The sequence below is a fragment of the Geotrypetes seraphini genome, chromosome 4 (assembly GCF_902459505.1).
Source record: "Geotrypetes seraphini chromosome 4, aGeoSer1.1, whole genome shotgun sequence".
Taxonomy (NCBI): Eukaryota; Metazoa; Chordata; class Amphibia; order Gymnophiona; family Dermophiidae; genus Geotrypetes; species Geotrypetes seraphini.
In genome coordinates this window covers 269,481,140-269,502,647 of record NC_047087.1, presented here as the reverse complement: position 1 = coordinate 269,502,647, position 21,508 = coordinate 269,481,140, and the positions used below count along the sequence as shown (strand labels likewise).

The window sequence follows — 21,508 nt, the reverse complement described above, 5'->3', positions numbered from 1 at the left end:
TTCTAGTTCTCTCACTGTTCGCTCCAGCATACGAACTTGTTGTTTCAGGCTATCCAGCTCTCTGCACCGACTGCAAACGTATGCCCTAGTCCCCGAGGGGAGGTAGTCATACATATTGCAGCCAGTGCAGAAGACTGGAAAGCCCATCTTCTGGGTATCGTGGGTGATCACTTCCCTTCTTCCTTTCTGAGGTGTCTGTGACCCTTCTGTTTCTGTCGGTTGTGTGTGACCCGACTTTCTGTTGTCTTCCTGTTAGTAGCGAGTCTGCTTGTGCTGCTGTGTTTTAGGTGAGTGCTTGTTCTAGGTGTGTGGTGTGCAAGAAGTGTTCCCTGTTGTGTGGCTAGGTAAGAAAGACTTGTAACTTACACTTTTGGTCTTTCTTTTGGGCGACCTAAATTCCTGGCTCCTTCGCAAAGGCTCCTTCGCAAAGGCGCTCTCGCTAAGGCGAGCGCCTTTGCCGCTCGCCTTCGCCGCACGCCGAATGGCCGCGCGCCGTTGGCTCCCTTCCTGTTAAGGGGGAGTCAGGGCGATGACGCTGATGATGTGGAGTGGGTGGGCGGAGCTTCCTCTCGCCGCTACCCGCTCCTCTCCGCCGCCACTGGTATCACTTTTCTGCCTTTACAGGCTCTTCCCGGCTTCTCCCCACCGGCTGCTTCTGCTCCGCTGCTCCTCTTCACCTCGCAGCTGCAGTGGCCTTCGCGCCCTGGCTCCCTTCCTGTTAAGGGGGAGTCGGGGCGATGACGCTGATGATGCGGAGGGGGTGGGCGGAGCTTCCTCTTGCCGCTAACCGCTCCTCTCCGCAGCCGCTGGTATCACTTTTCTGCCTTTACTGGCTCTTCCCAGCTTCTCCCCACCGGCTGCTTCTGCTCCGCTGCTCCTCTTCACCTCGCTGCTGCTTCTGGTGGTCTTTTGTGAGTTTTCTAACAGTCTCTGACATTGTCATGCAAATGGACTTTTCAGTATTCAAACAAGTACTCCGATGGATTCTTAAACATCGCTAAGACATTCTTCAAGAGTGGTGTCAGCTTTTAACAACAAAAATCAGCAACTGGTCTGGGAGTGACAGTACAATGCCAGCACTGTTAAAAGTGTGTATTTTGACTGTGGCTAATGACAAAAAATAAAAATTACAGGTTTTTTTTTTTATAGGAGTAATAAAAGCACACTTGAGTGTGTGCATTATAGCGCCCCTCGGCAGCGGGAGAGATGCCCACTCTCTCCCACCACCAAAAGACACAACCCCCAACCCTCCTTGGCTCTCCCACTGCCACACTACACACACACCTATGCCTCCTATGACCCCACCCAATCCCCCTTAACTTTCTTTAGATGGCTGGCCAGAGGGATGTCTACTCCAGCCAGCTGGCCTGCCTCTTCAAAATGGGCCTTCCCCTCCTTGGTGCATCTTGGGATGCACTGGGGAGGAGCCTGAGGATCTTATTGGCCCAGATTGGTTAAGGTCCCTCCTATGGGAGGGGCTTTAAACAATCTGAACCAATCAGAGCCTCAAGTCCCTCCCCAGATGCACTGGGGAGGGGCCTTAGGCTCTAATTGGCCCAGGTTGTTTAAAGCCCTTCCTATGGGTGGGGCCTTAGGCATCCGGACCAATCAGAGACTCCTCGCTGATCAGGGGAGGGGCCTAAAACTCTGATTGGCCCAGACGCATAAAGCCCTTTCCCATAGGAGGGGTCTTAAACAACTTGGGTCAATCAGATGCACCAGGATGTACTAGGGAGAGGAAGGTCTATTTTGAAGAGGCGGATCAGCTGGCTGGAGGGAGTAGGCATCCCTCTAGCCAGCCATCTAAAGAAAGGTAAGAGGAGAGGGTGGAGGTCCTCAGAGGCATGGGGAGGAGTGTAGCATGGTGGCAGGAGAGTGTGGGCATCTCTCCCACTGCCTGGGGTGTGTTGTTTGGTGGTGGGAGAGGGTTACTTGCGGCTTGATTTTTTGTTGTTTTTATTTTATTTTAAACTTTTTTGTCTTTATTCTGCACTTGTGCACATTGCTATCACATGCACATGCAAATTTAGAAAATATTCGCTACTGTCTTTCGACCTCATTTGCATGAGTGATTTTTTGAGAATGGCTGAAATTTTTGAAATCACTACAAGAACGCCTGTGACAGCACCTCGTCGTTATTTAATGCCAATTTTTGAGAATCTGGTTATTACTCCTTTCATTCAATCCTTCTACACTGTCCTGGACCTGGTGAAAAGTTTCCCACATTAGCTGTAGATCTAAAACACTTTCTTTCTTTCTTTCTTTCTTTATTGCTTGGCTGTGGAATGGGTAATTACCACATTAAAATACATTTAAATGCAGTATATGATCAGATTTTCCATGTGAGTTAATACCCATGCTGAAACCAGTGTGGAAAGTTTTCGGCATCAGCCCCTCTTTTCTAATTCCCTATCTATATCTATACAGTATATAGCACCATATATATATATAGGAAAAATACCATAGATAGATAGATAGATAGATATCACCATTTATATAAAATGACTGGCTATTTTACATGACAGGACCTCTATACTGCACTCTATACAGATACCTTCCCATGCCTCAGAGAGCTCATATTCTTAGGTTTAGATTGTATTTTATTTATATGACAATTATAGAGTATGCAATAGATGAAAAATAATTATTATTGCTATAAATTTAGCACATTAATAAGGTGAAACTGAAGCTGAGGACACAGAAGATAGCTTTCTCAGAGATTCTGCCAGTACCGAGGGCAGACGTGAAGAGGCAGACCGAGCTACAAGCAATAAACGCATGGTTGAGGAGATGGTGCGAAGAAGAAGGATTCCTTTTTGTAAAGAACTGGACAACTTTTTGGGGGAAGAACAAGCTCTTCAGGAGGGACGGACTACACCTGAGCAAGGCAGGAACGAGACTGCTAGCAAACAAAGTCAAGAGAGGAATTGAGCAGGCTTTAGAAGGGGAAAGCCGATAGTTGACCTGACATCGACGGTTCGGACAAGAGTATCCAAAGAAGATACTGAGCGGGAAAAATGCTGGGAACAGGCAAGAGACGAACAACAGAAGCTGTTGACCAGCAAAAAGGACAAACAGATAAAATTAGAGGAACAGGAGAGATCAGGAAATCAGGTTGCAGACGAAAAAGATACACCAAAAAATGAGGAAGAAAGGAACAGAAATGAGGGACTGGCAGCCCAAATAGGGGATGGTGTGGGGAGCAAAACACATGTAAAACCAGCAGAGAAAAGAAAAGACCAGGACATAAATTGCTTGTACGCTAATGCAAGGAGCCTAAAGTCCAAAATGGGAGAATTAGAAGCCATAGCCATAAAAGAAAACCTAGACATCATTGGAATCACGGAAACATGGTGGAACGAGGATAACCAATGGGACGTAGTGCTGCCAGGGTACAAACTCTATAGAAGAGACAGGACCAACAAGAAGGGTGGAGGAATAGCACTATACATAAAAGACACCATTCCCTCATCCGGAGTGGATATAGAACCAAAGGCGGAAGGACTGGAGTCATTATGGGTCAAATTACCAGGAAAAGGTGGCCTTGACATAAGATTGGGTCTATACTATCGTCCACCTGGACAAATGGAAGCAAACGACAAAGATCTGGCAGCAGAATTGAGGCGGGAAGGCAACAACAGGAATGTGACAGTAATGGGAGATTTTAACTACCCCGGGATAAACTGGAATATTGGAAACTCAAACTGTGCGAGGGAAACAGAATTCTTAGAGGCTGTGAGGGACTGCTTTATGGATCAGCTTGTCAAGGAACCAACAAGAGGATATGCCACTCTTGACCTAATCCTCAACGGAATAGGGGGACCTGCAAAAGAAGTGGAAGTAGTAGGGCCACTAGGAAACAGTGATCACAACATGATCCAGTACAAATTAGGAGTAAGTACAACAAAAGGGAAAAGAACCACAGTGACAACGTTCAACTTCAAGAAAGGGAACTATGATGCTATGAGAGCAATGGTAAGAAAAAAACTTAGAAACAGCTCAAGGAAAACAGAAACTGTAGAGCAAGCCTGGTCTTTATTCAAGGGCACAGTGCAAGAAGCACAACATATGTACATCCCCAGATTTAGAAAAGGGTGCAAAAAAAAACGAACATAAGACCCCGCATGGATAAACAATGAGGTGAAGAAAGCGATAGGAGACAAGAAAAAATCATTCCGGAAATGGAAAAAGGACCAAACTGGGGAAAACTGGAATGAACACAGGAAATGCCAAAGAGAATGTCATCAAGTGGTTAGGAGAGCGAAAAGAGAATACGAAGAGAGACTGGCCAGGGAGGCAAAAAACTTCAAATCATTCTTCAGATATGTTAAGGGGAAGAAACCAGCGAGGGAGGAAGTAGGACCGTTGGATGATGGAGATAAAAAGGGAGTGATAAAGGAGCAAAAAGAGGTAGCTGACAGGTTAAACAAATTCTTCTCGTCAGTCTTCACAAGCGAGGACACATCCAGTGTACCGGAACCCGACGTGATCTTCCATGGTGATCAAGAAGAAAAACTGTCAGCAATAGAGGTGAGCCATGAGGATGTCCTCCAACAGATAGATAGATTGAAAAGCGACAAATCACCAGGCCCGGATGGAATCCACCCTAGGGTACTAAAAGAACTAAGAAATGAGATAGCGGGAATACTCCAACGAGTTTGCAACCTATCCTTGAAAACTGGAGAGATTCCGGAGGACTGGAAGATAGCAAATGTTACACCTATCTTTAAAAAGGGATCAAGAGGAGACCCGGGAAACTATAGGCCGGTAAGTTTGACATCGGTTCCAGGCAAGATGGTAGAAGCACTGATAAAGGACAGCATCTGTGAGCACATCAAAAAATATGGGCTGATGAAAGCGAGCCAACATGGCTTCTGCAAGGGAAGATCATGCCAAACAAACTTACTGCACTTCTTTGAGGGGGTAAACAGCCAGTTGGACAAAGTGGAACCTGTAGACATCATTTACCTTGACTTCCAAAAGGCCTTTGACAAGGTACCCCATGAGCGGTTACTTAGGAAGCTGTGAAACCACGGGGTGGAAGGGGACGTACACAGATGGGTCAAACACTGGTTGGCAGGCAGGAGACAGAGTGTTGGAGTGAAGGGTCACTACTCGGGCTGGAGGAAAGTCACGAGCGGAGTTCCGCAGGGGTCTGTACTTGAACCGTTGCTGTTCAATGTATTTATTAATGACCTGGAAATGGGGACGAAATGTGAAGTTATAAAATTTGCAGATGACACTAAACTCTGTAGAAGGGTTAGAACTATGGAAGAGTGTGAGGACCTACAAAGGGACCTAAGCAAACTGGAGGAGTGGGCGAATAAATGGCAGATGAAATTCAATGTAGGGAAATGCATATAGGGAGAAAGAACCCGATGTTCAGCTACCAAATGGGGGGATTAGTATTAGAGGGAAGTAACCTTGAAAGAGATTTGGGTGTACTGCTGGATACAACAATGAAGTCAACGGCGCAATGCGCAGCAGCCGCGAAGAAGGCAAACAGAATGTTGGGTATTATTAAAAATGGTATTACGACCAGAACAAAAGAAGTCATCCTGCCGTTGTATCGGGCAATGGTGCGCCCGCATCTGGAGTACTGTGTTCAGTATTGGTCACCGTACCTTAAGAAGGATATGGCAATACTTGAGAGGGTCCAGAGAAGAGCGACACGAATGATTAAGGGCATGGAAAACCTTTCATACACTGAAAGATTGGAGAAGCTGGAGCTCTTCTCCCTGGAAAAGCGGAGACTCAGAGGAGACATGATAGAGACCTACAAGATCATGAAGGACATAGAGAAAGTAGAGAGAGATAGATTCTTCAAATTTTCAAAACATATTAGAACAAGAGGGCATTCGGAAAAATTGGAAGGGGATAGATTCAAAACAAATGCTAGGAAGTTTTTCTTTACTCAGCGGGTGGTGGACACCTGGAATGCGCTTCCAGAGGATGTAATAGGGCAGAGTACGGTACTGGGGTTTAAGAAAGGATTGGACAATTTCCTGTTGGAAAAGGGGATAGAGGGGTATAGATAGAGGATTACTACGCAGGTCCTGGACCTGTTGGGCCGCCGCGTGAGCGGACTGCTGGGCACGATGGACCTCAGGTCTGACCCAGCAGAGGCATTGCTTATGTTCTTATGTTTAATTTTTTTAACATTGATTAAAATATTTAAGCATGATTAACGTGATTAACTTGTCTTCTGCTTCTGTGTTGTAACCCACTGCCTCACCAGGTATGAAAGAGGTTGTGGAATCAGTGTCAGCATCAGCGTGTACGTGCTGCCGCTGGTTTTGTCTGACCCAGAAACAGGAAGTTGCATCAGAGCTTGATGTAACTTTCTGTTTCTGGGTCAGGCACAGCTAGTGGCAGCATACACACACTGATGGTGACGCCGCAGCCCCTTTCAGACCTGGAGAAGTGGAAGGTCCTGACGCAGGAGCAGAAGCCCAGGTAATCCATGGAAGCAAGAAGGGAGAAAGTTGCTCCATTAGAGGGAGGGGGTACAAGGAAGGAGAGAATTGCTGCACTGAAGGGGCAAGGAGAGAGAGAGGTACTGCATGGGGAGGGCAAGAAGAGGGAAAGAAGCTCTGGGCTTGGGGGGCAAAGAGGGAGAGAAGTGCTACATGAGGGGACATGGAGAGGGAAATAAACACTGGAATTGTGAACAAGGAGTGAGAGCGATGTTGTATTGTGGATAGGGCAAGGAGATAGAAAAGAAGCACTGGACTCAGGGGGAAAGGAGGGAAAAAAGTGCTGTATCGAGGGAGGATGGAAAGCAAGGAAGGAGAGAGATATTGACTCAAGGAGGAGGTGGGGAGGAAGAGAGATCCAGTGAGGAGCCTGTGAAGAGAGGAGGGAAACAGGATTCACAAAGTGAGGGAGAGAAATACTGGGCATGAGGGGTGAGTGGAAAGAAAAGAAAATGGAAGGGAAGCGAAAGGAAAGATCAGGATGGAGCAGTTGCATACAGAGGAAGGAAATGAGGGACTAGGTCAGTGTATCGCAAATTGTGTGCCACCCGAGATTTCAGGTGTGCCGCAAGACACCAGGAAAGAGGAGAGGTGCCGGCGCTGGTTGATGCCTATTACAGAGGTGTCAAATGTCGGTCCTTGAGGGTCGTAATCCAGTCATGTTTTCAAGATTTCCCCAATGAATATGCTTGAGATCTATTTGCATGCACTGCTTTCATTGTGTGCTAACAGATCTCATGCATATTCATTGGGGAAATCCTGAAAACCTGACTGGATTGCGGCCCTCAAGGACCGACATTTGACACTTCTGGCCTATAGGATGTGCCCCTCACGGCGAAAGGCACATCCTGTAGGCAGTCAGCTGGTGCCAGTGCCTCTCCTTCTCTCCATGAATCTTCCCTTCCAGCACCCTCCCCCCCCCCCTCAACACTGACAGCTCAGGGCCCATATGAAGTGCCTTCGCACATGAGTGGACATCGATGTGATGTCTTCACATTGATATCCGCGCCCTTCTGGATGCCTCGAGCTGCTACGTTTAGAGTGTCGTGGCTTGACAAAGTTTGCGAGACACTGGACTAGGTAGTAGATGAAAGATAGAGAGAAAATTAAATAAACAAGAGGTTTATTCTCAATTTCAGAATTGTATTGTGTTTAATGTTTGTCATATTTTCTTTAAAAATATCTTGCATATTAATCAGGAGTAATCGTGATTAAAATTTCTAAACTTCCTTCAGCCCTACTAATTATGTGAAAATAAGAAATCTCTTTACAGCTTATCAGTTTTTGTTCAGGGTTAAGAAAAAAAATGCAATAACTAAACTTGTTTTTTAAATCTATTTCCTAAAATATCACTTCTATTGCTGATGGGCATTACCACCAGCCTGGCACTGTTAAGCATAATGCTTCATTCAAAATGCAACTGGACTCCTTGAGTACAAAAAAATAATTCTAGCAGAAACCACAATAAAATATTAATACAGTTGAATTATTAAGATTACCTTGCAATTAGGTTTCTTCTTTTCCACCCAGCATTTGCTAAGATGAGGTGGAAGAGTAGATGTGAAGTTATGTGGGAACACTGGAACAAATTCCACACATGATGGTGAAAATCCAATAACGGGAGAGTGAACTCCAAAAACCCACTGAAACGGGAAGTTAAAACATACTCGTTAACTTGTGATGGGAAAAGCTCATAGCATTCAAAAATGACAAATATGCAAAAAAATCTCTCTTCTGGGACGTGCTTTATTGTTTTTTTTGCTGACAGTCATCAATTTGTGTCAGGATCACAGCATCCACATCTCCTTCCTCACTGACACAGCTGCTGAGTGCTTTCTCTTATTACTCTATGAAAATCACAAATATTTACTTTTGTGGCACCCTATCTGTTTGGGGTCTATTTATGAGGGAGGCATTATCTTTGATTTATGTAAGATCAGCTTTCCCTCCCTTTCTCCCCAATGAATGAATATTTCAGGTGCAGCCGAATGCGTTTGGCATATTTTTTTTATGCGAATGTTGGGCTGACTTCACACACCACGATAAATATGCCACAACTTGTTACTCCCGCTTTGAAATGCCTTCAGGTCCGAGTTTGCCGAAACGTACCGCCTAAAAATGTTTTCTGCAATTAGTCGAATGTGAAACAAATAATTAGACAAGCATTCAAAGCCCCGTTCGTGTGTTGGCAAAAAAAAATAAAAAAAAATCTCTGGGATGGGAGCTTCTCAAGGGATCTAAAGGGTGAACTTGCAGTGAATCAGCGCGACAGAGGAAAAAGAATAATTGCATTCATAAGATTTCCTCCAAATTCAGTAGACGCTACATGCATGTCGGCTTTGCGCAATCTATTGCTTTGTTTATCCTGTTTTCTCTTGCGCTCTTGACAAGACTAATGATTTGTTCTTATATCCTATTTGTTACAGTGTGTCTAGTAATTCTGGGTGCATACAAAATCATACGAATGCCTCTTTTTCTTTCTCGTGCTCCGTCATTGTGATTCATTCCATGTCTAGCCCTCAGACTGCACATGAGTTATAACCCAAAACTGCCTATAGTTTAAAGAGTGTTTTGGGTAGTGGGCCATGGGTCCTGTTCAGTAGCTATAATAACCTACTCTTCATGCAGACACTGCACTAAAATAAATAAATAAATATCTTTATGGTAATGACTAATCTCGTGACATAGATATTCAAGGTTACGATCAGTTCAATGTGAATATTCATCCAAATAGTATACGTGTTTTATATGTAAACTAACGATTCTGTAAACAAACCATAAAAAAAATTCAGGAGTGAATTGTTATGTCTCTAGTGGGAGAGCTCAGTTCTACACTTGAAGCGAAATATTAGCTACAGAACAGTAAACTATAAGGGAAGAAAGAGCAAAGAACAGTAGCCACAATCTCTTGTTTCCTATAGACGTGTATGTACTATTCATGTCACCTCTAATTTCAGGCATAGTTTGTGACCTTGTCAATATTGTGTGATATAATGGCTACTACTAGGGTTCAAAATAGTGACACTTCTAGACCAAATATTAAGTAGGAATAAAAAAAGAAAGAAAATAAACTGTTAGCCAAATACAACAGAGCACAGGGCAATGAACTCAAAGCAGGCTAGAAAAGAAAAAAAAAAAAAACACCAGACAAATTCAAAAGATGTCTTGATTCAGTTTCTAAAACAGCTGAACTGAAAAGCTTACTAATAAATCAACAAGAAAAGAAATGTTACTAAGAGATATCTGAATTGTTAACAGGATTTAAAAAATGATCTTTATACTGTATATATAAAATATGAAAAAAGCGTCCTACAGGAAGATTGGTTTCGATATAATTATACTTTTAAATTTCCTGCAATTCGTTTTTTTTTTTTTCATTCGCAGGGATCAAAGCATTTTAATATACAACTGCTATAAGCCCAAATTCTTTGAGCATATTTGCTTTCATTCATTGCACGCTATTCTCTTGCAGATTTGAAAAAAGAAAAGTCGAGTTCTTTGACAATATATACCTCTAGTGGAAGCTTCCTGACATGACAATGAAAAAAAAACCAAAACAAAAAAAACATTGCAAGAGCGTCTATCGAAAGAGACTATTTTTAATACTAACATTTCGTTTAAAAAAAAAAAAACTTTTGGTTTTTCCAGTATGTTGATATAAGGATGCAATTTTCCATTGACTTTAGAAAGGGAAACCGATTTAATACGATTCATCTTTGTTTGGTGTGTTTTGCTAAGTGAACTAAACGTGACTGATAGTCTTTATTTAATCGTTGATAATGAGTTCAAAATATGGTGTGGCAGCATGCAGAAGAAAACGAGAAGGAATGTTTCCTGCCCAGCCTAATCACTGACATCCCTCCTCTCAGATCAGGAAGATTGTTCAGCCTCTCTGTTTCTTCTAAACTGGGCTCCCGTCAAGCACATTTCCTTGTGCCATTTCTCTGAGAAAACCAACTAAAGAGCACTGCAATCAATCTAAATCTTTGAAATGCCCCAACCTGTCAGCATATTTAGGGGAGGGGGGGAATCATTCTGTAATTTCCAGCAGAAAAGGGAGACCAAACCCATCCGTCTCCACAGTAATTATTTATACTGCAGCTGAATCTTAGCTGCAAAGTACTGTACGGAATTCTTTAGTGAGCAAACTATGTCTGTGTCCCTAGTCCTAAGGGCTAACTTCAGAACAAACGCGGCAGATGTTGCAGGAAATGCTGAGCAGGAGGGGGATAAACTTCTTCAGATCCCGGGGTTTCTTCTTCCACGCAGTTCTGAAACCCTGAACAGACTACTGAAAGGTGGGGAAATGAGACCTGCCAGTCGCTAAACCGCGTCTTTGAATTCCTGTAATATTTTCTTGCAAGGTTATCAAAAAAATATGCATGAAAGGCTCAGAAGGAGGTGAGCTCAGTTTACCTGTCCATTTGGCAAAGGATATTGATGCAGAACAGGATCTGGTGCAGAGGGCACTGAGAGCAAAGGCAGGAAAGGATCACAGGGAACTTGCCAGCCAGGAACACCCTGGAGCAAAGGAGGTGGACGCGGAGAAGACACGACCAAAGGAGGGGGCAGCCCACCTATCCGAAAAAGACCTGAGGCGGCTGGCACCATCCAAATCCAAGGAGGTGGATCAGCGTTCATCTGCCAGGGGACGGGCTGCCGCTTGAACCTCGGAACAGGGAGCATTCTACATTGTATACTGCAGAGCCGACCACTTAGTACGTCTTCCTCCCAGTGAAGAGGGATGGATCCGTGGTTCTCCTCTGCAGGATCCTCCCCGGGCTCCGGTGGGCGGAAGATTGGAGCAGCCCGGCACAGGCAGCACACACGGGCTGCCCAAAACCCCTCTCCAGAGTGCTGGGCTGGACTGCCACAGGCTCCTCCCCCTCCTCCAGGCGTAGCAATCCCCCCCCCTCCCCTGTCATTGAGCGCATCCCCCCTAGCCTAGCCGGATCCCTCACACCCTGCAGCCGCTCCCGTGCTGACGTCAAGAGACTGGAGAAGCGGCGCGCGGCGGAGCTCGTGCGATTCGCGGGACACCCGAGGACCTCGGAAACTGCCTACAGTAAGACAAGCTAGTCATTTGATGCTGACATACCTAATGCAAATAATAACAAAATTAATCCAAATCCAACGTAAAAACGTTTATATTGCACGATATATTTAATTAACGATGTGAGTTTGCAGACCTTGTCCATTATTTATTTGGAAAGTGCTGCTACTATAAAACCCTATCGAAAGTTTCATTGTTATTCTGGAAATTGGCTTGTAAGGACCTTGACTTAAAAAAAATGAAGATCTGGAATCATCTTACTGCAATATTCTGAGCAAATAAAAATGCACAAACTGGAATCACCTTACTGCAATATTCTGGGCAAATAAAAATGCACAAACTGGAATCACCTTACTGCAATATTCTGGGCAAATAAAAATGCACAAAAAGTGCATTTCTGGAGAAATTCTATTTTGTGTGTTCATGACATCGGGCTAGATTCACTAAGCTCACTGATTGTGTCCCGACCAGTTTGCGAGCGTTGCCCGACCCGATTCACTAATCTTCTGCCCGATCTGCACATGCATATGAGGGGAAAAGGCATGCATAAGTAGGAAGGCAGCGATTCACTAAACAGAAGAAGGAACACCGATTGGGTTTGCCAATCCAAAATGAAGCGACTGCTGAGGACCAGTCACTCACTGTCCCTGCCGACTCTCCGGCTCTCTGCTGCCCTGAAATCTCCCTGCTCTCTGCTGCCCTGCCTCCCTGCGAGTTTGTGGTTTTAAATCACGGTTTTAACCTGCAGGTTTAAAGCATGTTGTGTTCTGTAGTCTGGCTGCAAAGCGTGTTCTGTTCCATAAATGATTCCTTTCGGGAGCTGCATAATGTCAACCTGTACCGATGCCACCCCTTGCCCCTTTGTTTTGACTTCGCTTATGCGGAGATCAAGCGCATGCGCGGATTGCATCTACAGCCAACCAGGATGGTCTGCACGTGCGCTGCGATCGCTCTGTAGAGATCCATTGGGTGTGCGTCCGATCAGATAATTTGCATGAGGACTCTTTAGTGAATCGATCGCACGGCAAGACCCGGCCATGGATTGCCCAACAACGGTGAGTTTAGTGAATCTAGGCCAGGGGTAGGGAACGCCGGTCCTCGAGAGCCGTATTCCAGTCGGGTTTTCAGGATTTCCCCAATGATTATGCATTGAAAGCAGTGCATGCAACTAGATCTCCTGCATATTCATTGGGGAAATCCTGAAAACCCGACTGGAATACGGCTCTCGAGGACCGGAGTGCCCTACCCGTGATCTAGGCCATTATGCTCTCTACTCCCTTTGTTAGGAGAACTGGCTTAAAAGAAAAAAAAAAAAATCAGCAAAATGTAAGGTCTTTATTGCATCAGGCTAAGGAGTCTTATTAAATTGTGAACCGCTTAGATTTAAAGCAGAATATAAATGTTTTCAATAAATAAGTATAAACTGGGCGACTTTACTTTGTTCCCACATTGTAGGAATAGTAGAGTCTCTGCAGTCATTCTTGTATGACAGCGGACACTAATTTGCACATTATATATGTTAGGGCAGGAATTGGGGGAAGGGGTAAAACATGGACCTCGTGGATCTAAACCCGCACGGCCTTAAAAATCTGAGGTCCGTTGTAGTTTCTGTCTCTGACAGACCTCGATGAGATTTTAGCGCTGACGGATCCGTCTCAGCATAGGGAGGGAAAAGTATTAGGATCCGTTAGCGCTAAAATCTCATCGAGGTCTGTCAGAGCCAGAGACTAGTGCTGGAGTTTGGAGACCTCTTTTCCATAACGCACGTCCGAAACCTATGTCTCCGCTCTCTTGGCTTCTGCTCTGCCGCTCCAGCACTTGTCTTTGGCTCTGACAGACCTCGATGAGATTTTAGCGCTGACGGATCCTAATACTTTTCCCTCCCTATGCTGAGACGGATCCGTCAGCGCTAAAATCTCATCGAGGTCTGTAAGAGACAGAAACTACAAGCGGCACGGACACGGACCTCAGATTTTTAAGGCCATGCGGGTTTAGATCTGCGAGGTCCGTCAGGTCCATGAGGTCCGCGTTTTACCCCCTTCCCAGGAATTGGTGGTTTATGGGTGGAGAATGGGCATGGACTACACCACCTCCTCAATAGGAAGCAGGGTTAATTGTAGACAGTCACAACACACAGTAAAGAACATTTCAGAGTGGCAGGTGGAGAGATCATGAGGGCCACACCCTGAACAGTTGCCACGCCCCTTTTACACTTACCCCGCATTAATCTTTGCTGTTGGAAGTGTGGCAAGTGCAAACATTTACCACACTTAAGTTTCTAAATGTCCTTCTTGCAAAACGTTTCCTAAGCTTGGAATTAGGCTGAACTGAACTTTAAGTGATACTCGCTGAGAGTAATTCTCTATAGGTTGTCTAAAATTGATGCATGCAAATTGTCATTATAGAATACTAGTGTAAGTCTACAGTGGTGAGCCTAACTTTAGACATCAGTAGAATCCTGATTAACCGGTATTCAAACAACCAGCACTCTCACCCAACAGGCAAAAAAAATAAAATAAAAATGTCCCTGAAGCAGCAGTGGCAGCGGTCCTGAGCTGCAAACCCCACTCCCTCCCTCCGCCCCAAAACAGCAGCAGTCCTGAGCCGCAAACGCTCCACCCCCCACCCCCCAACCCTCTGTCCTTCCCTCACTCACTGAAGCAGTATCGGCAGCTGATCAGCATCGGCAGCGCTGAAAACAGGCTGCTCGTGGCTAGCCCCAGCTCACTTAAATCACTTGGAGCCAGCTAACTGTCAATATTTAATTGCACATAACCAGGCAGTGCTGCCGAATACTGGCACTAACCTGCTATTTTGGTGCAGAGCCACACAGAGGCTTTGCGGGGCAGAGTTAAGGAGAAGGTAGGAGTTATGTGGGTGCCACCTCGCACACAATTAACCGAGCATGTAAGAATGCATAATAGGCAGCCCTAAATTTACGCAGTTAACTATGCGAGTGCCAGCACCCGCATAACTTCCAAGTACTAGCTGGCACATTTCCAACATTCTTCCCTCCCTCCCCCCCAACAAGGCTCAGAACTAGAGAGTGACATGGGAACCATTACTGTGGCAATGCCACGGTTACCACGGTAATGGGAGGAACCCCAGAAAATTCTCCAGGAGTGCCAGGAACGGTAACCATTCTCACAGCATTCCCACGGCAATGGGGAAGTGGCTGTTGCTGTGACCGCCGCCGCTGCTGTTTATAAGAACATAAGAATTGCCGCTGCTGGGTCAGACCAGTGGTCCATCGTGCCCAACAGTCCGCTCTGGCGGCGGCCTCTAGGTCAAAGACCAGTGACCTAACTGAGACCAGTCCTACCTGCGTACGTTTCAGTTCAGCAGGAACTTGTCTAACTTTGTCTTGAATCCCTGGAGGGTTTTTTCCCCTATAACAGCCTTTTCGCTGCCGTTGCACATTGCAACTTGTCGACCAGTACTCCCAAGTCTCTTTCTTGGGGGGTCTCTCCGAGTACCACACCAGACATCCTGTATTCGTGTATAAGATTTTTGTTACCAACATGCATCACCTTACACTTACCAACGTTATCCTGACTAACAGCAACAGCGGTGGTGACAAAACAAAGATAAAGCCGTTGCTGGTCCGTTCTCTTCCTCCTCATGGCTGCCGGACCTGCCTCCCTCTGACATGATTTCCAGTTCCAGGGTAGAGCTGACAGCCACAAGGAGGAAGAGAATAGACTTATGATGGCTTTACCTTTGATTTGCTTTCACCGCTGCTGCTGTTATTCTGGAGAAGCAGCAATGGCTGTGGCAGCAGCCGGGGATCGGTGTCAGATGGGATGGGTTAGCTGGATTCAGGAGGGGAGATCCTGAATAGAAGGAACAGAAGGAGACATATATGCTGGATGGAAGAGGAGGGGGAGAGGCACGCTGGATAAAAGGGGAGAAAAGGACAGACACGCTGGATGAGGGAGATAGGGGTACATATATGCTGGATGGAAGGGGAGGGGGAAGACACACTAGATGGAAGGGGAGACAGGGAGATAGATGCTGGATGGAAAGGAAGGGGGAGAGACACACTGGATAGAAGGGGAGTACAAGGCCGCGTTATTTTGTGGTGTTACAGATTCGGAGCAACGGTTTGTTCGTTTTGCTTTAGACCATTTGAGACCATTTGATACCCAAAGACTCCTAAGACTCCTGATGCAGGCCGGGTGGCCGAAACATGATCATGTCGAGTCGTTGAGATACATATGTGAGGGACATGGTTTTCTATAAGCATTAACTGTGTACGTTGAATCTGTACTAAATTGACTTCTTTAGTTTTCCAGTAGGTTTACTGATGTTCTAGCATCCATTACAGTGTTTGGCGCTGTGTTTTTCTAAATATGTCCTAAGTAGGTCCTTGTTACATGACTCATGGATGTTTCTGCTATTATGGTAGAATTGCTCTTCAGGTCCTGGGTGACATTTGTGGTCTGTATTACTTCACAACATGCCTGTTAATAGCTTAAGGCAAGTTTCATCATAAGAACATAAAAATAGCCTTATTGGGTCAGACCAATGGTCTGTCTAGCCCAGTATCCCATCTTCATGGTGGCAAATCCAGGACACAAGTACCTGGCAAAAATCCAAATAGTATCAACATTCCATGCAACCAAACCATATCTTACTTAATAGCAGACTATGGACTTTTCCTCCAGGAACATGTCCAAACCTTTAAAAAAAAAAACCTAAAAAAACAACCCAGCTATGTTATCTGTTCTTACCACATCCTCTGGCAATGTGTTCCAGAGCTTAACTATTCTCTGAGTGAAAAAAATATATATATATTTCCTTTTTATGGTTTTAAAACTATTTCCCTGTAACTTCATCAAATGTCCCCTAGTCTTTGTAATTTTTGATAGAGTAAAAAATTGATTTAAGAAAGGATTGGACAATTTCTGCTGGAAATGGAAATAGAAGGGTATAAATAGAGTATTACTGCTCAGGTCCTGGACCTGTTGGGCCGCCGCGTGAGCGGACTGCTGGGCAAGATGGACCTCAGGCCTGACCCAGCAGAGGCATTGCTTATGTTCTTATGGGTCCTTTTATCAAGGTGCGGTAGGTGTTTAATGCACGGAATACCGCACATTAAACCACCTGCCGCGCTAGCTGCTAATGCCTCCATTGATGAGGCGTTAGTATTTTGGCTTGCCGTGGGGGTTAGCGCATGATGAAATGTCTGACGCGCTAACTCCCGTAGCGCACCTTGATAAAAGGAGCCCTCAATATCTGAATTTCACTCAAAGAGTAGCTATTAAGTATAGACAAAAAAGTAGGAAAAGCATGTAGAGTATAGTTCATGGAATTCTTTCCAACTTCCCTGCGAGTGTGTATATGTGTGTGTGTACAAGATTCTTGCAACATATTTCATATATATTTTCAAACAAGGAAAATTTAAAAATTTTAACATTTGCAATTACAATACTTATAACTTTCCAATGAACCAGTTTTTTCATGGTTCCCAAAAAATGGAGATATATTGTATGATATTTTCTTAAATTAAAGAATTCAAAATATACATAACTATAATATGTAAAGAAACTAAGCCTTTCAAACATACAAAACCTAATAAAGCAAATATCCAGTCTCATAATCATGGGTGCTGTAGCCCACATTATTTTGTCAGGGGAATGAGTCATTTTTTCCCCCTAGAATTTTAAGTGTTCTTTCCACTTGTGGGCTAGATCCTGGCATGCAATTGTTATCAGTTAATGCATCATGCTGTTTTAGTTTTCACAGCCTAACAATATGTGAAAGTTGGTCTGTGTGTGGCGTGGAGGAGTAACTTACTGGTTTAGGGGGAGAGTGTGGCATAGTGGTTAAAGCTACAGCCTCAACACCCTGAGGTTGTTTGCAGTGGTGTAGTTAGGGGGGGTACATGGGGGTGGGGTAGATCGCCCTAGGTGCCATTTTGGTGGAGGCACCAGCAACTCTCCTCCTCTCCACCCCCTGCTCCTTTTCACTCCTCCCCCGTTGCACACGCACCTTCACTCCCCCTTCCCCCACTATACCTCTAGCTCTTTGCCAGCCTCAACACTCCCTTCTGACGTTACTTCCGGTTCCGTGACTATCAGAGGGAGAGTCTATGCCGGCACAGGTAGCAAGTTAGAGATGCTGCTCACATGGGTATAGATGTGTATAAAGAGGTCTCATTCAAAAGCAAAGGTTGTAGACTTAAAAAAAAACTAACCTTGTTCAGATGGGGGATTATGTCAAGGAATTGTCTGGATGGGAATGTCTAGAAGAACTGGAAATGCGGTGGGCAAAACTGTAAGGAATAATTGTAAATGCGACAAACCTTTTTGTGAGGCAAGTAAGTAAAAGTTAGAGGAAAAGAAGGCCGCTTTGGTTCTCAAAAGTAGTAGCTGAGAAGGTAAGGAATAAGAGGTTGGTTTTCATAAACTTTAAAAGATCATAGAATGAGGAAGACAGGCAAAAAATATCTGGAAAAGTTAAGAGAGGCTGGTCGTATAGTCAGGAAAGCAAAGATGCAAATGGAAGAAAAATAGCTCACACGGTAAAACGGGGAGACAAGACATTTTTTAGATATATTAGTGATAGGAAGAAGTGCAAAAGTGGCATTGTGAAACTCAGCGGTGAAGGTGAGAAATATGTAGAAGCTGATAAACAAAAGGCTAAATTGCTTAACAAATATTTCTGTTCTGTGTTCATGGCTGAAGCCCCAGGAGCGGGACTACAGAAGAAAAACGTGAATAGGGATGGAGGAGTGGCAGACCCTGATTGATTTTCAGAGGGTTGCACTCAAGTTTCAAGTTTATTAGGATTTTATAAAACCGCCTATCAAGGTTATCTAAGCGGTTTTACAATCAGGTACTCAAGCATTTTCCCTCTCTGTCCCGGTGGGCTCACAATCTATCTAACGTACCTGGGGCTATGGAGGACTGAGTGACTTGCCCAGGGTCACAAGGAGCAGCACGGGGTTTGAACCCACAACCCCAGGGTGCTGAGGCTGTAGATCCAACCACTGCGCCACACTCATGAGGAGCTAGCTAAAATAAAGGTAGACAAAGTAATGGGGCCGGATGGTGTATATCTGAGGGTGCTGAAGGAACTTAGGAAAGATCCGCTGACTGACCTTTTCAATGAGTCTCTAGAATTAGGAGTAGTACTGGAGCACTGGAGAAGGGCATATGTGGTCCCTTTCCACAAAAGTAGAAGTAGGGAATTACAGGCCGGTAAGTCTGACTTCTGTGGTAAGCAAATTAGTGGAAACACTTTTAAAACAGAGAATGGTGAAGTTTCTGAAATCCTGTGGATTACTGGACTAAAGGCAATATGGATTCACTAGAGGTAGGTCTTATCAGACAAATCTGATCAATTTTTTGACTTGGTGACCAGAAAATTGGATAGAGGGAGTGCGCTAGATGTGGTGTATTTAGATTTTAGAAAGCCTTTGACAGTGTTCCACCCAGACGTCTAATAAATAAACTGAGTGCCAACGGGATGGGTCCCAAAGTGACGGGCTGGGTCAAGAACTGGTTGAGTGGAAGGCGACAGAGGGTAGTAATAAATGGAGATCGCTCTGAGGAAAGGGATGTTACCAGTGGTGTGCCTCAAAGTTCTGTTCTTGGTCTTGTTCTTTTTAACAGTTTTATAAATGATATTGCTAAAGGGCTGTCAGGTAAGATTTGCCTCTTTGTGGATGATACCAAAATCTGCAATAGAGTAGACATGCAGGATAATAATAATAATAATAATAATAACTTTATTCTTATATACCGCCAACAATCTTGCGACTTCTAGGCGGTTTACAATAAAGAGAAGTGGTTTACAATATAGAGAAACTGTACATACAGCGAATTAAAGGGTATAGCATTGTACATCTGGTAATTCCAACATTAATAATATTAACAGCAGTTTGTGTGCCATGCTGCTTACACAAGATTAGAAATATTCCTTAAATTGAATGGACTGTTCATGGTTAGTGATTGGGTTGGGGTTTACAATTTACAGATTTGGGTATGTGGTGGTATTATGAGGGGGGCTGATGTTCTGGTTCGTTATCTAGGTATTTCAAGAACAGGTAGGTTTTTAGGTGTTTCCTAAATTCGCCATAGTTGTTTGTATGTGCAATTAGTTTTTCTAAGTCTTTGCCCCATGTGGCTGCTTGGTACGATAACAGTTGTTGATGGTATCTCTTATATTTACACCCTCTAGCCGGTGGGGAGACAAATTTCAGGTGTGTTTTTCTTTCATGTCTGTTGGTTGGGAATGAGAAGAGGTCTGTGATGTATTTAGGGGCTAGACCATTTAATACCTTGAAGCAGAGACATCCTAGCTTGAACTTCGTGCGTGCCTTCATCGGCAGCCAGTGTAGGAGTCTGTAGGAAGGGGTTATGTGGTGAATAGTGTGAATAACATGAAGAAAGACCTAGTGAAGCTTGAAGAATGGTCTGAAATTTGGCAGCTAAAATTTAATGCTAAGAAATGCAAGGTCATGTATTTGGGCTGCAAAAATCCGAGGGAACGGTACAGTTTAGGAGGTGAAGAACTTATGTGCATGACGGAATAGAGGGACTTGGGTGTGATTGCATGTGATGAGGTGGCCAAACAGGTTGAAGGGGGAAGGGAAGGGGTGCGTGAATGGCGGAAGGGTGGGGGGGAGTAGTGGGGGAGGGGCCACAACTATCCCGGGTGCCTTTCACCCTTGCTAAGCCAGTACTATCCCGGGTGCCTTTCACCCTTGCTAAGCCAGTGGTTGTGGTTTCAAACCCATGTTGTTCCTTGTGACCATGGGCAAGTCACTTAATCTCCTCATTGCCCCAAGTACATTAGATAGATTGTGAGCCCGCCAGGACTGACAGGGAAAAATGCTTGAGTACTTGAATAAATTCAGGTAAACCATTCTGAGCTCCCCTGGGAGAACGGTATAGAAAATTGAATAAATATAAAAATAAATAAAGCAGCGGGTTGAAAATGAGCAGAGCCAGGTTCAAATCCTGCTGATGCTCCTTTGGAATGTGAACATATCACCGTATTCTCTATAGGTTTAGCTTAGAAAGATAGCCTCGTTTACTAATAAGCATTAATGTAATTTAACACAATTCCCATTATTGTTAGAGGGGCCTAGTTACTACTACTGCTACTATTCATTCAGTCATGTCTGACCCTTTGATACTCTATAGGTCAGTCCTCGTCATGCCTCCCTGTTTTCCACGGCTTCTTTCTATTGCTTGATGTTCATTCCCATGTCATTCCTTTTACCACTTGCCATTCCAACTAGCACCTCCTTTTCTAGTGAAGTCATCCTCATCACATGCCCCAAAAAGGTCATTTTCTGTCTCGTAATTTTGCCTTCCTAACACTAACCCCCTCTTCTACGAAATTGCGCTGAACGGCCTGCACTGCTCTCGACGCTCATAGAGTTACTATGAGCGTCGGGAGCAGTGCGGGTCATTCAGTGTGGCTCTCTGCGCTAGAAACTGCTAGCACAGTTTCATAGAAAAGGGGGTAACACTAATACTAATTCCTTATTAATACACTTTAGTAAATGTGTCTTTTATATTGTGAGCGCTTGGGACATAGAGAAATAGAAAGCGTGCCTGAATGCAACTTGCCCTGAGCTATCAATGAAAAGACATGAACTAAGTGTAAATAAATAGAATTATGTGGGTGTATGTGTTATTCATTAGACAGTCAATGCTACAAGCTCATTAACTGTGCTACTATAATTATTTAGAATAATTTTCTGGGAGTAGGTAGTAGGAACATTGAGTCATGCAGAATTTGAACTTTCTTTAATTTGCATTTGTTTATTAAATTGCCTCATTTTTCTATTTTCTCTCTAGAGTTTTCGAACTGAAACACAACATCCTTAATGTTGGCTTTTGACGTGAACATTTTTCTTAAACGTTAGATCATTTTCAAGAGTTAGAAATGTAAATCAAATTTCTTGTTATCATTATTCCATTAAGGCTAAGCACACCTGATAACTAAAGGAGAGATTTCC

At 44.3% G+C, this 21,508-nt stretch overlaps 1 protein-coding gene across 2 annotated transcripts in view; it reads right to left on the bottom strand.

Moving 5' to 3' along the window:
• Nucleotides 1–11,312, bottom strand: part of TCERG1L (transcription elongation regulator 1 like) — a 449,140-nt gene extending 437,828 nt beyond the window's left edge. For both annotated transcript variants that reach the window (XM_033943432.1, XM_033943433.1), the window contains exons 1-2: nucleotides 10,893–11,312; nucleotides 7,976–8,119 (exon numbers count right to left, since the gene is read on the bottom strand). In XM_033943432.1, the coding sequence (XP_033799323.1) occupies nucleotides 7,976–8,119; nucleotides 10,893–11,162 (414 nt within the window). In that variant the 5' untranslated portion in view covers nucleotides 11,163–11,312. The remainder of the gene's footprint in view (nucleotides 1–7,975; nucleotides 8,120–10,892) is intronic.
• Nucleotides 11,313–21,508: the final 10,196 nt, after the last annotated feature.